General features: G+C 40.4%; 1 protein-coding gene and 1 long non-coding RNA gene across 2 annotated transcripts; one reads left to right on the forward strand and one right to left on the reverse strand.

Moving 5' to 3' along the window:
* slc16a5b (solute carrier family 16 member 5b) lies at positions 1–17302 on the forward strand. Its single transcript, XM_067372249.1, has 5 exons — positions 1–226; positions 6413–6851; positions 10719–10862; positions 10949–11812; positions 16600–17302. The coding sequence occupies exons 2-5, from the start codon at positions 6434–6436 to the stop codon at positions 16851–16853; spliced, it is 1680 nt and encodes a 559-aa protein (XP_067228350.1). The 5' UTR covers positions 1–226; positions 6413–6433; the 3' UTR covers positions 16854–17302.
* LOC137009755 (uncharacterized) lies at positions 1323–4118 on the reverse strand. Its single transcript, XR_010892955.1, has 3 exons — positions 3816–4118; positions 2746–2822; positions 1323–1654 (listed from the first exon to the last, which is right to left on the reverse strand). It is a non-coding gene; the product is annotated as an uncharacterized lncRNA (long non-coding RNA).
* Positions 17303–18551: the final 1249 nt, after the last annotated feature.

Raw genomic sequence — 18551 nt, forward strand, 5'->3', positions numbered from 1 at the left:
ATCATAATGGAGCTGATCAAGTACAGTCACGAGCTCTCTCTAATCCCGTCTACATCGCGCAGCTGCCCGCAGGGAGTTTCGGGCTTCCCCGCAGGACTCAGTACAGTCAGTGAGCGACGTTCACTCGCGCGGGTCACGCTCGGGCCAGAGGGCGCGCGAGTGGTCAACAGCAGCACACACGAAGGACCACTTAACGTCAAGCACAGATGTTTTCTACGTCCTAAAGGTGAGGAAAAAACATATTGGTGGTTATTTTGTTGTTTTCAGCCGGACATAATACCCTGCTGGCTGCTTTATTAAGAGTTGTTGGTGAGGGTGACTTCATGATACGGATGACTGAACGCACATAAAAGCAGCAGGTGTGGTGTCTTTATCTCTTCATCTCAGCTTTATTATTATTATTATTGGGATGTGCTTTTAAAGGTGAGATTCCCGATCATCTAGGTACTTTATCTCGTGTTTCCCGGAGTTAAGGCAGTTTAATTTGTTCATGATTAAATCAATTAGGCTATAGCGCTGTGCCAAAATATGAAAAAGCCGACAACCTGCGGCGCGTGCAAGTTATGACTTGTCAAACCGCTCTCATATGTCCAGCGAACAAAATGTGAAGCGTATAAAGGCATAAAATCAATTTTCGGTTGTTCGGGAATCAAAACGCGTAACAGTCCGTGCGGATTACCGGTGCTGTCCAGGAACATAGCGTTATGTGCGCGTGATGCTGCCGGTAAAAGTTGGCTTATATGAACAAAACACGAGCAGAAAAAAAGAGAAGGTAATTATGAAACTTTCTTGTAAAGCTGCATTAATTTGTATTGTCAAACAAATGCTGCGTCAAAGTATGAATCAATTCATTCCTCGCCAATCACTACATTGATTTACAAAGCAGCAAGCTTTTTCGTCCTGTGATACTGAAATTGTGGGGATGTGGTACATATAATGATACAATGTAATGTAGCATGATAAAATATGAATACATTGGTAGGCTAATAATAAAAAATATGTTACGAAGTGAGGAGAATTTGACATTAAAATTGACAGTCAGAAGAAAAATATAGCCTACACACTAAAAACTCCTGGGTCAAAAATAACCCATAATGGGTTATTTTTGACCCAAATCCTGGGTTAAAAAGGGACCAACTAATTTCTGGGTTATTTCAACCCAGAAAAATGGGTTATTCTTTTTGACCCAACTTCTGGGTTAAATACCTAACCCAAATTTTGGGTTAAAATAACCCAAAATTGTAGTTAATATAACCCAACTTCTGGGTCAAAAGAACAACCCCAATATCTGGGTTGAAATAACCCAGAAATTAGTAGGTCCCTTTTTAACCAAAGGTCAAAGGTAAAAAATAACCTGGGTTACTATGCCAGTATGCCTTATTTCAGAAAATAAAACTTCAGGCACTTACACACTTCAGGCACTTTTACATTTTTATTGCATTAAATTAAACTCTACATAAACTCTACACACTTGGACCTATTTATTTTAGGTCACACTGTAATAACATTAGACATTAGAAAAAATAGAAAAATAAACAACACATTCTCTCTCAAACATTTGACAACATTCAATAACTGGATTGAACTTGAGGGACAAGAGTTTTGATAGTGTCCTCATCTAAGAGAAGAAATGCCTCCTCATCTCTGTCTTCACCTGAAAGACAGAAAACAAGACAACATGAGTATTGTTAATAAGTCGAGACAATTGTGAACCACTCACCAGACACTCTTTGATTATCAAGCTAACAAATAATCACTTTTAAGGGAATGATGTTGTTGTTTTTTTTTGTTAAAAAAAAAAAAAAAAAAAACGTGGCCCAATTTGCTAGTTAACTAATGTGGTTCTTTTGCAGCATTACCCATTTTGTGTGAATGACAGTCTATACTGTACATCTTTTCTTTCATTAACAAGTGTAATAATGACATTAATTCAAAGGTGAATATCTGGCCCATTATTATGCATAACAGTTTAAAGACAAGGCACAAGTATCTTTTAACTATAAGGGTTATTATAGAGATGCATTCCCCACTGTCGAAGAAGTTGTGACTGTCACAAAATCTTGCACTGACATATTAAAGCCATATTAAAGAAAATATTTAAGTATAGAGAGATGATATGAGGGCAGTTAAAGGGATAGTTCACCCCAAAAAATGAAAATGTGATGTTTATCTGTTTACCCCCCCAGGGCATCCAAGGTGACTTTGTTTCTTCAGTAGAACACAAATGATGATTTTTAACTCCAACCATTGTCGTCTGTCAGTCTTATAATGCGAATGAATGGTAACACAATTTATAAGAGTCAAAAAATAATCCAAAAATAAATCCAAATTAAACCCTGCGGCTCGTGACGACACATTGATGTCCTAAGACACGTTTGTGCGAGAAGCCGAAAATTATTTATATAATTTTTTACTTCTAAAACACCATGTCCAACTGCATTTAACAATCGCTTAGGTTTCTCGCACAAACCGTTTGTTTCGTGTCTTAGGACATGAATGTGTCATCACGTGCCGCAGGGTTCAGTTTGGATTTGTCTAAGCATATTTTTTGACTCTTATAAATTGTGTTACCATTCACTCGCATTATAAGACTGACAGACGGCAACGGTTGGAGTTAAAAATCATCATTTGTGTTCAACTGAAGAAATAAAGTCACCTACATCTTGGATGCCCTGGGTGTAAGCAGATAAACATCAAATTTTCATTTTTGGGTGAACTATCCCTTAAAAGAGTAAAAACGCTCACCTCTAAAATTCTCTATCAGCTCAGACATCCGCCACTCAGTTAGCTTATCGGCAACAAAGCTGTCCATTTAAAATGACCTGGAGAAAACAATAGAGGTTAGCAACAATTTGAACACTTGACACACTTCTTTAACTCTCACTACTTAAGCCCGTAGAGCACTGTATAATATGATAAGCACAGCGCAGCTGGTTAACATAACTCAACTATTGTGTTGCCTCGTCGCTCTAGCCGCGGCTAAAGGGGGTCGCACACCGGAAGAGATGCGTATTTAAAACTGAAACACATTATTCTCTATGAGTGTACACACAACGGAAGCGCCCAGCAACGGTTCAGGACCTTGTTCAAAATCCTGCAGTGCCACGTACATAGATTTATATTAAATTTACACTTATTTGTCTCAAATCGTCGTTAATGTATATACTGACTTCACCATGTGCTGCAATATAAAGTTAATTTTACATTAATTTACAGTAATCAGCTGCATGAATAAAAATTGCTTATGTTATTGGATTTTCAGGTGATATTCTCAATTCATTCAGTTAACGGACACTCTGAGGTAAAGTGTTCAGACTGCAGACTCAGCAACAATTGTATTTAATTATACAGTACAACCATAACATAGTACTGACATTATCTTAATTCCACAATGTCCTAAAACATAACAATATTGCTGGCCATAAACTGAGAAAGTACATGATACCTCGAGTTGTCCTAGACGCGGCGCAGCGCGGTGCTTCTCGTCCGGTGTTCGACCCCCTTAACGCGGCATGAAGTCGCCACTAGCTGCACTGTACTTATCGTATTATTACGTTACGTCAAATTTGGCTGGGTGGTTAATAACACTTTCTTATTTAGTCTGACAAACTCAAAACACATATTTATTTTGACTTTACACAGACTTTAAGCTAGTTAATGTAGATGTTGTCGCGATATCCGCAGGCGGCTACATGCTCACCACAGAATTACCATGGTAAGCCATGGTCATTTTTTTAACAAATGGTGCTAAAATAGCAACGGGGACATGGACACAGACGTTTAACGTTACATTGACACTGAAAATACTTGCTTACCTTGAATACGCGACGAAGTTGCACCGAAGAAGCCCAGGCCAAAACGGATCGAGTGCGTTCAAGTTCAAGTGACGGTTATTTCAAACGACTGTTGTGAGAAAATTCCAGAACATCTGGGAGCGGGGGAAGGGGCGTTAACCCAGAACATGGGTTACTCTTTGAAAAATAACCCAGAAACCTAAACAACCCAGGAATTGGGTCAAAATATTAGCCCTATAACCCAGAAAATGGTTACTCTCTGAAAAAATAACCCATAATTTTAACCCAACACAAATAACCCAGAAAATGGGTTAAAGAAATAACCCAGGAGTTTTTAGAGTGTACAGAAGATAAAGACCGGTTTAAATATTTTGACCAAAACATTTCCTATGTAAAAAAATAAATAAATAAAATAATAAAAAAAAGGGCAAAAATGCAGAAACCAAGATAAATAATGCACACATGTTATAGACATAACCCTAAGAGCAAACTAAATTATTTAGCCTATACACAGCCATATAATAAATATATTATAATACAATATAATATAAAGAGTCGTGTGAATAAAAGAAAAATGTAATATTGTAATATCAATTCATTACTAAAATTAATGCTGGTTCTGATAGAAAGGTGTCAGAATACACAGTGCATCATATGGGGCTGCATAGCTGCAGACCATCAGGGTGCCCATGCTGACCCCTGTCCACCACCGAAAGCACCAACAGTGGGCACGTGAGCATCAGAACTGGACCACGGAGCAATGGAAGAAGGTGGCCTGGTCTGATGAATCATATTTTCTTTTACATCATGTGGTGCGTTTGCGTCCCTTACCTGGGGAACACATGGCACCAGGATGCACTATGGGAAGAAGGCAACCTGGCGGAGGCAGTGTGATGATTTGGGCAATGTTCTGCTGGGAAACCTTGGGTCCTGCCATCCATGTGGATGTTACTTTGACACGTACCACCTACCTAAGCATTGCTGAAGAACATGTACACCCTTTCATGGAAACTGTATTCCTTGGTGGCTGTGGCCTCTTTCAGCAGGAAAGCAAAAATGGTTCAGGAATGGTTTGAGGAGCACAACAACAAGTGTGAGGTGTTGACTTGGCCTCCAAATTCCCCACAGATCTGAACAAACAAACAGATGCTGAACAAACAAGTCCGATCCATGGAGGCCCCACCTCACAACCTACAGGACTTAACTGCGTCACCGAACAGACCAGAAGGTGAAATTGGAGTGTAGAGGAAAAGGCCTTGTCCTTTTTCTTGATGCCAGTTAAATTTTGGCAGAGTTCTTGAACCTTGTCAGGCCTTAATCCCTTGCCATGATCCAAAATTATTAGCAGGTCCGCCTGGTACACCTGCACAGATGTCACTCTACACGGCTTAGTGGGCAAAGTAGGTTTATTCCATGACGACACTGATGAAGGGGAGAGATAGCCCACAACCATCCCTGCCAACTTCGACATCGCCCCATGCCCCTGCTCTCACTTACCAAGAGTATGTTGATGATGCCTGTGTATCAACAAGTGCAGAGTATGGATTCTTCCACAATCTTGTCACCTCAGTGTTGAGCTAGGGAAAGAATGGAAGATGGGGACAAGGAGTCTGTACTCCCATCTGGCCAATCCAGATTTAATTTAGCCACTGAGCGAGTAATAACCTCGAGCAGCTCTTTGAAAGTGGCAGACTGAGGAAGCTGCTCTACCGAAGCACTCGCCTCCTTTTCTACATCCAATCCCTCAAGATCAGATGTAGAAAGCGTGGGTTCCTTGTTTCAGTCTGAGATCCAAAATGGGGACCTTTGTGTCAGCAGAGAGCGTGAGAGACAGAGCATTCTCACTCATCTCAAACTCAGCCTCTGCAAACTGCCTCAGCAACAGTGGGACTCATGGGCTCGACCCTCTTCCCTCGAGAAAAGTGGCCAAACAGGATCAGAGCTTGTGGCATGTAAAATGATCGTAAGGCTCAAGTCAGCATGGTGTCACACATTTCCAGTAACTCAACCCTGCCATTGTACAGATTTACTCCTGACTGATTTGACTCAACAGCTTTTGAAGACAAAGAAGCTGTTGGCAAGTTGGCATCTATTTATGGACTTCCTGATGTAGCGTAGCAGTCCGTACATTCGGCCAATTCCAAATTGGTGTGTATAGACACATGCTTTACATTTACATTTAGTAATTTAGCAGACGCTTTTATCCAAAGCGACTTACAAATGAGGAAAGCAATAGAAGCAATCAAACTAACAATAGGTCAACAATTTGCTGTGACCAGTCCAAATCAGTCCAGCACAGTACACGTAGCAAGGTTTTTTTAAAGGATCTGCTGCTAACATCTTGGAGCAGATACCACAGCACACCTTCAGGGGTCTAGAGGAGTCCATGCCTCGATGGGTCAGGGCTGTTTTGACAACCATACACAGCCATAATACAATGATAATTTCCATGGTGGGAAAATAAACCCAGAGACATTTACTGCATAATGAGTGCTTATAAATCAACCCCTTGTAATATAAATAAGAAAAAGACTATTTAGGGAGATGGGTTTTTTTGCTGTTGTTGATAGTATTGTAAAAAAAAGAATGCTAATTTGCTTGTTGTCCAATCCCTGTAGGCACTTGAGTGAGGAGACACAATGACGGAGGGTGCAGAGGTTCATCCGACCCAGCCAAACAGGGCTGATGCTGCCACAGCCGCTGTAACGCGGAGCAGAACGTCCTCTCTGCAGGTCGTAGAAACAGATTCTGGGCCGTCAGAGACGGCTAGCTGTGAGTCAGAGGAGCCGGACCAACAGGAAGAGGAATCCTCCACTTTTCCAGAGATTCAGCATCATTCCACTGCAGGACCAGAGGTCAGCAATGGTGGCCAGGTGGCACCTGATGGTGGCTGGGGCTGGGTGGTCGTTGCTGCTACCATTCTGGTCTTAGCGATGACTCTGGCTTTCCCTTCTTGCATTGGGATATTTTACACAGACTTGCAGAATGACTTCCAAGCCAGCAACACTGAGACCTCATGGGTGCCAGCTATCATGATGGCAGTGCTGCATGCAGGCGGTAGGAAGGCTTTTCTGATTCTGATAATTCATTCTGACCATTAGTTCATCCGCGCTTTGTGAGGCAATCCTCACGGCGCTCCCGCATTCACCCTCACCACAGGGTCAGAGAGAGTATCTGAAAAACACCTCTATCAAGTTACTGTATTAATGAGTTGTGCAACAGTGATCTGTTTCATAACATGAAACATAAACAGGCGCAGAGGTCAGAGGATGACAGCGGTGGTCTGTTTACTCTCAGATGGGTAAATGTGAAGTGTGCTCTTGAACTCTAGGATTGTACTCAAGGTCTTTGGCCATCTTAAGTGAGATTCTAAATCATAAGGAGTGTACATGCTCAGTCAGGGCACTACAGTAGAAACAAGTCTAAATCAGTGTTTCCCATACAAAATGACCAAAATGACAGATTGTTTCACTAGATAGACACTTATTCTTAGTCTGAGATCGTTTATAGCCCTTTGAAGCTGCACTGAAACTGCAGTTTGGACCTTCAATCCGTTGTACCCTGGTGAAGTCCACTATATGGAGAAAAATCATGGAATGTTTTCCTCAAAAACCTTAATTTCTTTTTGACTGAAGAAAGAAAGACATGAACATCTTGGATGACATGGGGGTGAGCAAATTATCAGGAAATTTTAATTCCAAAGTGAACTAATCCTTTAACTAGTCTGTGGTGGCCTGAAAATATATTTAAACTTCTCATAATAACATAAAAGGTCTTTAATGTCACGTTTTGCGGCCTTGCTGACAAACAAACTAAAATAGAAAGCGCAAGGCTTTGTGTCCTTATCAAATCACAAAAGACTGTTTGTTTACTCTGCGCAATCAGCACATGATCAGCTCCGCATCTCAGTTCACAGTGAATGAATGCAGTGAACTCCATCTCTGCATGTGCTCAGTTTAGTGTGCATTTAGGAACCAGATATGGGCACCAGTTATGTATTATTTTCACATTTTCATAGACGATTACAGCATTTCACTAGATTTGTAATGAGACACGTTTGGTTTGTAAACTTGTTTTCCGCCAAAATAACAGCTCACGTGTTTAACTCTTTTAAAGGGTTAGTTCTGTTACTAGTTTTTTTTTTTTTATCCCCCATAGAAAGCAACGTAATTACCTTCATTCAAGGTCCAGGAAGGTACTAAAGACATCATTAAAATAGTCAACGTGACAACAGTGTTTCAACCTTAATGTTATGAAGAGGTAAGAATACTTTTTGTGCGCAAAAACAAAACAAAAATAACGACTTCATTCAACAATATCTTCTCTACCATGGCAGTCTCCTTCAACGTTGGCGTAGTGTACACAGTGCAGCGCTTCCAGGTTCTACATCTGAACGCTGACAGGGGAGGGAAGATATTGTTGAATAAAGTCGTTTTTTTTTTTTTTTTCTTCACTTCATAACACTAAGGTTGAACCATTATAGTCACATGGACTAATTTAATAATGTCTTTAGTACCTTTTTGGGCCTTGAATGTGGTGCTTACATTGCTTTCTATGGGAGATAAAGAAAAACCTCTCAAATTTCATCAAAAATATCTTAATTTGTGTTCTGAAGACGAACAAAGGTTTTACTGGTGTGGAACGACATGAGGGTGAGTAATTAATGACAGAAATTTCATTTTTGGGAGAACTAACCTTTTAAGTATAGAAATTAGGACATGCCCCCTGACCCCCGGTCCACCCACCACAGTTACACAAAATCCTGTGGGAAACACTGCTACACTGAAATATCACTATACAGGGAAATTTATCCAATCATTGCACACCATTCCAGTCAGTACAAATCAAAGAATAGCTGATGTGGAGAAAAGGATTTGGGGGACTGGCATTTTTATTCAGCTTAATGCAGCTCAGTACTTGTTACTAAGCAGCAGTGCCTGTGATCAAAGTACACTACATATGCTACCATTACAATCCATTACCATGGGTTACATAACAGTAGTATATACTAACAGTGTAGTATATATTTATATACACAATAGTTTTGTGAACTGTAGTGAACATCTACAAATATTGCTTGCTAAGTGTGTAGGCAGTAATGAACCCTTCATAGGGACCTTGTGAACTGAAATGATTATGTTCAGCCAGTCAGCTCTGAGTCAGGCAGGAGGTTGCTATTATATTTCTGATCTGGCTCTGGAACAGCCAAGATATCTTTGTTCTTCTGTGAGAAATGTTTATTTGTCTTTCTAGCCCTTTCTCTTTGCTGTCTGCTGAGCAAGTTAGTGCCAAAGACAATGTTAAGGTGATCCCTATGAGTTTATTTTCACTCAGTGCCCTGACGCCTTCATTTAAGCAGGGCAAATGTTCACTCTCCCTTGCGGTTTTAAAGAGCTTGAAGTAATTTGCACTATACTAGCTGCTGTGCTCAGTGGATGCAAAGTGTCACATCAAATCAAGTTTCTCGTTTAACAACCAAAAAGAAAGGGGCAAAAGTGATGATGGTATTTTGTGACACTCGTTTTCACTCTTGGTGTCTTGAGACCCTCTTAGTTATAACTCTATCAGAGAGCTTTTTAAAAGTGTGTAATTTTTTTTTTTCTAATCCCAGAGTGAATGATTTCCTGAGAAGTGTGAACAATTTCAAAACATTGCTCTGTTTGAGTCGTGTCATCATGTCAACCAATGGCATAAGTTTGGGGCGGGACCAGGAGGATTACTATAAACAAATTATTCCAGCATAAAGGACTAATTGCTTGCTAAAAACGTCATCAGTAACATAATCCAAATCTAACAACATGAATAGGCCTATAACATAATCAGATTCATTTTAGTTACTTTTTAATCACCTCAATATTATATACTAATCAGCAAAAGAGAAATACCAACTAGATGTTTACTACTTGCACACTTTTTTCACTTAAGCAGTAAAATGAATCGGTATCAATGGTTTGACTGGTTGAATAAACAAGATGTGGAGATCGGGGCAGGATGGAAAAAGGAGCTTAGGAAATCTGTTGGCAAAAACAATTGCATTAGTGCTGCTGGTTGAGCAGAAGTGAAATACTATGGCTTTACTTTTAAGCTTTATTACCACTTTTAAAAAAGAAATGCACTTTAACATACTTTTTCTTTAAAAAAAAAAAAAGATCACTTACTACAGAAATAATTTACTTTAAAAGTATGTTCTGAAGTGTGAACTGAATTAGCTTTCAGACACTTAAAGGATTAGTTCACTTTCAAATGAAAACTACCCCAAGCTTTACTCACCCTGAAACCATCCTAGGTGTATATGACTTTCTTCTTTCTGATGAACACAAAATCTGAGTTATATTAATAAATATCCTGATGCATCCGAGCTGTATATGAGCTGAAGTGCTCCTATCCACATCCATCTTCATTAACTGGGGTTAATAAAGGCCTTCTGAAGTGAAGCGATGCATTTGTTATGAAGTTAGGAAATAAAATATCTAGCTTCTGCCAGACTGCCTTCCATATTCAACTTACGAACATTTTTTTTTTGGCCACGATATGCATTTTTTCTCCCTTCTTGCATGTCATGTGCGGGTCTCCGTATAAATCCAGCCCATGTTCAGGTGGACATTACCATATTACTGCACTAAAATGACAGCCTGATTCCATAATAAAATTTAGACCTTTATGTCAAAGCCTATCAAATGCAGTGAATAGACTTTAATTTGAATATATATATATATATATAGTGTTTTATTACCAAATTTAAATAGCAGTTTTAGTGGAGAAAAAAAAAACCCAATTGTTTGCCATCATCTGCATATGTGTGAGGACATTAACAGGATCATCTGTAAGTCAAATGCAGCTTTTGTGTGCACACCGTGACGCTGTGTATTTGAGACCAACCATGTTCATTATTGTTCATATTACAATGCCATTGTCTTTCCGTAGGCCCCATATGTAGTGTTCTCGTGGAACGCTGTGGTTGCCGTGCAACAATAATCATTGGAGGGATCCTGAGCGGACTGGGAATGGCAGCCAGCTCATTTGCACAGACAATGGTAGAGCTGTATATCACTGCTGGCATTATCACAGGTGCTTATATATTACCTTCACAGAAACAGTGTGAAAATGATGTTCTTGAACCACATGAAATGGACTAAATTATGTTTCCTTCTCAGGAATGGGATTCTCTTTGTCTTTCCAGCCATCAATCACCATGATGGGCCACTACTTTGTGCGTCGCAGGGCGTTCGCCAACGCCCTGTCTTCCACTGGCACTGCACTCGGGCTGAGCACCCTACCATTGCTGGCCAACTATCTACTCAGCAGCTTTGGTTGGCGCGGCAGCTTTCTGGTGCTGGGAGGGGTTCTGCTGAACTGCTGTGTTTGTGGGGCTGTAATGCGCCCCCTTGGGGCCAAACCAAAGACAGAAGCCAGAACCGGACCTACGGGCAATCACCACCTCAAAACCAATTGCCTTTCTGTTCATCAGGAAAGAGAGGGTCTGAAGGGCCGTCTCCGGGCCACTCTCTCCACCGTCATGCCTTTCCTCCGCAGGCACATGGCTTTTGACCTGCTGTGCAGTAACCCGTACTTCTGTGCCTATGCACTTGGGGTGTCCTGGATGATGCTGGGCTTCGTGGTGCCCCTGGTTTATCTGGTTCCCTATGCCACCGCATACGGTATGGAGCAAGACCGAGCCGCTCTACTGATGGCCATCCTCGGATTGATCAACATCATCGTTCGGCCCGTGACAGCGCTGGTTTTTGGGCTGCCTCGTTTCAGAGGAAGCCATAACTTCGCCTACCTGTTTGCCACAGCGGTGCTGATCAACGGGTTGAGCAACTGCATTTGTGGGATGTCGCCAAGTTTCCCAGTACTGTTGGCGTATGTTACAGCGTTTGGGATTTCTATGAGCCTCGTTGGCTCCTTGTTGTTCACCGTACTGATGGACACGGTCGAGATGAGCCGCTTCCCATCCGCCCTGGGCCTCATCAGCATTATGGAGAGCATCATGCTACTTCTTGGCCCACCATTAGCAGGTGATATAATGTTTCTACAGTTGATGTCTCTTACATTTGTTTGCTTTAGTACTACATTAGTGGGTGAAAGCAGAATGCCTGCTTGAATTTGTCAAGGCCAACAAATATTCACCCACATGTGATTTTTTTGAAGTGCATACACTTTACATGGTACTCTTTTCCATACAACAATGACAATGAGTGGCTCTCAAGCTCCAATAGGATAAACAACAACAACAACAACAAAAACAACATAAATGTAGTTACTCTAATGCAGTGGTTCCCAACCACATTCCTGGAGTACCCCCAACACTGCACATTTTGCATGTCTCCTTGATCAAGCACACCTGAATCAAGTCATCAATTCATTAGCAGAGACTCCAAGACCAGAAATGGGTGTGTCAGACAAAGGAGACATGGAAAATGTGCAGTGTTGGGGGTACTCCAGGAATGTGGTTGGGAACCACTGCTCTAATGCACTACAGTCACTGTAGTCCCCCAACTCATACACTATATCAAAGACTATACAGTAGATTTACCAAGATGGTTCACTCATATTACTATGAATGGGAGAAACTATAACATGCAATAAGGCAGAAAAAGCCCCACTTTCTAAATAAAAGGGCCAATCTGAATGGAGCAAAGGAATCAGTGAGGACCTCATCAAAAGTCGTTAAATAAAGCTTAACCAGCCTGGACTTCATCTAGACCAGTGGTTCCCAAACCTGTCCTGTAGGACCCCAGCACTGCACATTTTGGATGTCTCTCTCATCTAACACACCTGATTCAACTCATCAGCTCATTAGTAGAGATTGCAAGATCTGAAGTAGGGGTGTCAGATAAGGACGACATACGAAATGTGCAGTGCTGGGGGTCCTTCAGTGCAGGTTTGGGAACCACTGATCTAAACACATACTGGATGAGAACATCCTGATCAAACCTGCCATATCCAACAAAAAAGACAGAAATTAGTTCAAGATGCATTGAATCCAGTAAAATGATTTTAATTTTTGCATAATATAATGAAAGAAAATAAACTAGTTGGAAATTTATTTTAGTATAGAAAGTGATGAGTAAACAGACTTTCCTTGAAAGGGATTGGCATAAGACTCCCAGACTGAAATGTTGTCCCAGTCCGGCACTGGGAGTTTGGAATATGGACTGTGCTTTTTAGAGCTTGACAGCCCCTGGCCACTATATGCTTTGATAAGCGATCTGCCCTCCTTTTTCGGTGTGTTTCAGGGAAGAAAGAACGTCAAACAGGCTTGGAATGATATGAGTATGAGTAATTTTGACAGAATTTTAATTCCTTTAAATTATAAAAAGGATAAGGTTCTATTAGTGTGTGTGTGTCTGTTATTGTGGTGTGTGATGCAATGAGACATAATTGTGAGCAGGCCAGTCATGACCCTATGTTAGTAGATGAGATCGTCATTTGCAGGCTGGTGTCCAGAACATTGAGCACTGGGTGATCCTCTCCAGTTACCATTACCAAGGAAACTCAAATGTCAAGGCACATGGCAGTGTCTCCTCTCACAGCTGAGGTGCTTTATATGATGAACAGATTGAATTTACACTTTTAATCATATATAAACTTTGATCAGTAAACAGAAGCTCAACTGTACCTGCTTGATGCGGCAGTATAAACCTCATTGGTGAAAGCTCAAACATGCTGCGTTACACAAGAATGAGCCACATTGGTTCTTGCGAAAGTTTAAACGTGCTGTGTAACAAACAAGAATGAACCTCATTGGTTCTTGAGGAAGCTCAAAGGTGCTGCGTAACAAGAGAATGAACCTCATTGGTTCTTGCGAAAGTTTAAACGTGCTGCGTAACAAACAAGAATGAACCTCACTGGTTCTTGCAGAAGCTCAAACGTGCTGCGTAACACAAGAGAATGAACCTCATTGGTTCTTGCGAAAGTTTAAACGTGCTGCGTAACAAACAAGAATGAACCTCACTGGTTCTTGCAGAAGCTCAAACGTGCTGCGTAACACAAGATAATTAACCTCATTGGTTCTTGCGGAAGTTTAAACATGCTGCGTAAAAAACAAGAATGAACCTCATTGGTTCTTGAGGAAGCTCAAACGTGCTGTGTAACAAGAGAATGCACCTCATTGGTTCTTGCGAAAGTTTAAACATGCTGCGTAACAAACAAGAATGAACCTCATTGGTTCTTGAGGAAGCTCAAATGTGCTGCGTAACACAAGAGAATTAACCTCATTGGTTCTTGCGAAAGTTTAAACATGCTGCGTAACAAACAAGAATGAACCTCATTGGTTCTTGAGGAAGCTCAAACGTGCTGCGTAACATGAGAATGATCCTCATTGGTTCTTGCAGAAGCTTAAATGTGCTGCGTAACACAAGAGAATTAACCTCATTGGTTCTTGCAGAAGCTCAAATGTGCTGTGTAACACAAGAGAATTAACCTCATTGGTTCTTGCGGAAGTTTAAACGTGCTGCGTAACACAAGAGAATGAACCTCATTGGTTCTTGCGAAAGTTTAAACGTGCTGTGTAACAAACAAGAATGAACCTCACTGGTTCTTGCAGAAGCTCAAACGTGCTGCGTAACACAAGAGAATTAACCTCATTGGTTCTTGCGGAAGCTCAAACGTGCTGCGTAACACAAGAATGAACCTCATTGGTTCTTGCGAAAGTTTAAACATGCTGCGTAACAAACAAGAATGAACCTCATTGGTTCTTGAGGAAGCTCAAACGTGCTGTGTAACAAGAGAATGCACCTCATTGGTTCTTGCGAAAGTTTAAACATGCTGCGTAACAAACAAGAATGAACCTCATTGGTTCTTGAGGAAGCTCAAACGTGCTGCTTAACACACAAGAATGAACCTCAATGGTTCTTGAGGAAGCTCAAATGTGCTGCGTAACACAAGAGAATTAACCTCATTGGTTCTTGCGAAAGTTTAAACATGCTGCGTAACAAACAAGAATGAACCTCATTGGTTCTTGAGGAAGCTCAAACGTGCTGCTTAACACACAAGAATGAACCTCAATGGTTCTTGAGGAAGCTCAAATGTGCTGCGTAACACAAGAGAATTAACCTCATTGGTTCTTGCGAAAGTTTAAACATGCTGCGTAACAAACAAGAATGAACCTCATTGGTTCTTGAGGAAGCTCAAACGTGCTGCGTAACATGAGAATGATCCTCATTGGTTCTTGCAGAAGCTTAAATGTGCTGCGTAACACAAAAGAATTAACCTCATTGGTTCTTGCAGAAGCTCAAATGTGCTGTGTAACACAAGAGAATTAACCTCATTGGTTCTTGCGGAAGTTTAAACGTGCTGTGTAACAAACAAGAATGAACCTCACTGGTTCTTGCAGAAGCTCAAACGTGCTGCGTAACACAAGAGAATTAACCTCATTGGTTCTTGCGGAAGCTCAAACGTGCTGTGTAACAAGAGAATGCACCTCATTGGTTCTTGCGAAAGTTTAAACATGCTGCGTAACAAACAAGAATGAACCTCATTGGTTCTTGAGGAAGCTCAAACGTGCTGTGTAACAAGAGAATGCACCTCATTGGTTCTTGCGAAAGTTTAAACATGCTGCGTAACAAACAAGAATGAACCTCATTGGTTCTTGAGGAAGCTCAAACGTGCTGCGTAATACAAGAGAATGAACCTCATTGGTTCTTGCAGAAGCTCAAATGTGCTGCGTAACACAAGAGAATTAACCTCATTGGTTCTTGCGGAAGTTTAAACATGCTGCGTAAAAAACAAGAATGAACCTCATTGGTTCTTGAGGAAGCTCAAACGTGCTGTGTAACACGAGAATGAACCTCATTGGTTCTTGAGGAAGCTCAAAGGTGCTGCGTAACAAGAGAATGCACCTCATTGGTTCTTGCTAAAGTTTAAACATGCTGCGTAACAAACAAGAATGATCCTCATTGGTTCTTGCGAAAGTTTAAACGTGCTGCGTAACAAACAAGAATGAACCTCATTGGTTCTTGCGAAAGTTTAAACGTGCTGCGTAACAAACAAGAATGAACCTCATTGGTTCTTGCGAAAGTTTAAACGTGCTGCGTAACAAACAAGAATGATCCTCATTGGTTCTTGAGGAAGCTCAAACGTGCTGTGTAACAAGAGAATGAACCTCATTGGTTCTTGCGAAAGTTTAAACGTGTTGCGTAACACGAGAATGAAACTCATTGGTTCTTGTGGAAGCTCAAACGTGCTGCGTTACAAAAGAATGAAACTCATTGGTTCTTGTGGAAGCTCAAACGTGCTGCGTTACAAAAGAATGAGCCACATTGGTTCTTGCGAAAGTTTAAACGTGCTGCGTAACACGAGAATTAATCTCATTGGTTCTTGCAGAAGCTCAAACGTGTTGCGTAACACGAGAATGAAACTCATTGGTTCTTGTGGAAGCTCAAACATGCTGCGTAACACAAGAATTAATCTCAATGGTTCTTGAGGAAGCTCAAACGTGCTGCGTAACACAAGAATGAACCTCATTGGTTCTTGAGGAAGCTCAAACGTGTTGCGTAACACGAGAATGAAACTCATTGGTTCTTGTGGAAGCTCAAACATGCTGCGTAACACAAGAATTAATCTCAATGGTTCTTGAGGAAGCTCAAACGTGCTGCGTAACACACAAGAATGAACCTCATTGGTTCATGTGGAAGCTCAAGTGTTTCATCCATGTATTTTTGTTTTCTAAAAAATGCAGATGGAGAAAATTCATGGCTACTATTTAAATAAAAACAAAACAAAGGTAATTGAGAAATGGCCAGTTCACTCTATTACAGTGATCAAAGTAAAAGTGATTTATGTGACTTATTATGTTTTACAGGAATCCTGGTTGACAGCACTAAGCAATACGCCTATGTGTTCTTCGCCTGCAGCATAACCGGGTCCACAGCTGGTCTCTTCATCATGTTGTCCTTCTACTGGCTGGACAGACAGAAGGACAGAGAAGTTAAGATCTCCTCCATTTATAAAGGCACTAATTTACTGAAGCCAAGCATTAAGATGACCATAGACTGTGATTATAGTCCAGTGCCTTTAAATGGTAAGAATGACAGAGACATAGAGACTGATGTGTGATTGGGCTGCCAAGACACCACCTCGAGTACATTTCTCCATAGGTTACTAATTTTGTCCACAAAGTTCCTCACCCTTCTAGTCTTCTCCCATCCTCCTCTTATTGGTGGACAATCAGCTATAGTTGCCATTGATTACACAGACATAAAGCATAATGTTTCCTGGACTGCTATAGTAAATGGATTGGACCAGAATTGCAGGCCTAACTTTTCATAGTCCACTTCTACATGGTGCCATATGGAACTGTAATCACTTCAGATCCTCTCACAAAAACATTTTTTAAAATACAATTTCAGTTCTTACTCTAGACTACTTCAAGGCCAGTTGCAATTGATGTTCATATTACTGTAATTTAGATTATGAGATTAGGTTGTTTTGGGAACAAATGAATATAGAAAACAAAGAGAATGTGTAAAGCATGGTCATGCAATGATTTTTATTTTAATTTCTAGATGCCTTAAATTATAAATTTTAGATCTTATAAATTTTTTTTTTTTTTTTTTTTTTTTTTAAGTTTTGTATAGATGCTGCTTTTTAAAATCAGTAACTTATTTATATATTTGTATGTATTAAAGGAAATTTATGCATTTTTGTTGTCTCACTTTTCATTGACTAATCACTTTTTGTGCTAGCCCTTCTGAAGTCACAGGATCAAATCATTCTCTAGAGGAAAAGTGGCACATTTCAAAATATGTTTGTTTTAGGGTGTTCACACTTGGCGGGAATGGTTCGAAACTTACTCTAGTGCGGTTGCTTCATTTGAATGTGTGAACACTGACATCTGAACCCTGGTGTGCACCAATCAAGCGGACCGAGACACTGGTATGATTCATCTGAAATAAGAACGCAACACGGACCAAAAACATCTAAACAATCCAGAAGCACTTTAGAATACAGCTACAACAAAACATTCCTTGTTTATGTCCGAATGCTGGCTCATTATTGGCCGGATCCTGCATCAGCATCACATGCACGCGTCGTGCTGCTCGGCCAATACCGAGTTGGCGTTCGGACGTAAACAAGGAAGCCTGCACTGAGTTCACTATGTATGACAAGTTGTTGTCGCTTCATTACATTAAGGTTGAACAATTGTAGTCACATGGACTATTTTAACAATGTTTTCAACTACCTTTTTGGTGCAATGACATTGCTGCCTATGTGTGGATCAGATACCCTCATATTTTATCGAAAATATCTTAATTTGTGTCCCGACAATGAACTAAGGTCTTACGGGTGTGGAACGATAAGATGGTGAGTACTAAATGACGAAATTTAATTTTTGTGTGAACTAACCCTTTAACAATTTTTGGTAGCTTGAGCAGATTTTAGAACTTGAATTGAGGATCAAATAAAGGATAGGCCACGTTTTCCAAAGCAGAGCAAATATATCTGTGCAGATAATGTGTCTAAGAAGCACAAGAGGGCAGTCGTGTTGTATTTCACAAGAGAAACTCTCCCATTTATCATTCAAAAGCTCATGCCAACTAACTTTTATTATGTGCTTATATGGGGATTTTTTTTTAAAAATCCAGGAATTTTGCATTTAAATGTTTTTAGTTTTAGTCTACTCAGCCCTGTTAAAACAGCTGTTTTTTTGTGATGAAAAAAGTATTAGCTCTGAGAAGAATTACACAGTTAGGTTATTTAAATTTTTTCTCTGAAATGCGTCACAGTTGCGTTACATAGGCTGTAATTTTTACA

The sequence above is a fragment of the Chanodichthys erythropterus genome, chromosome 3 (assembly GCF_024489055.1).
Source record: "Chanodichthys erythropterus isolate Z2021 chromosome 3, ASM2448905v1, whole genome shotgun sequence".
NCBI classification, from domain to species: domain Eukaryota; kingdom Metazoa; phylum Chordata; class Actinopteri; order Cypriniformes; family Xenocyprididae; genus Chanodichthys; species Chanodichthys erythropterus.

Coding starts and splice junctions, on each gene's coding strand:
- slc16a5b (XM_067372249.1), top strand. CDS start 6,434: ATGACGGAGGGTGCAGAGGTTCATCCGACCCAGCCAAACAGGGCTGAT. Junction 6,852..10,718: donor GGCAGTGCTGCATGCAGGCG/GTAGGAAGGCTT, acceptor GTCTTTCCGTAG/GCCCCATATGTAGTGTTCTC. Junction 11,813..16,599: donor TCTTGGCCCACCATTAGCAG/GTGATATAATGT, acceptor TATGTTTTACAG/GAATCCTGGTTGACAGCACT.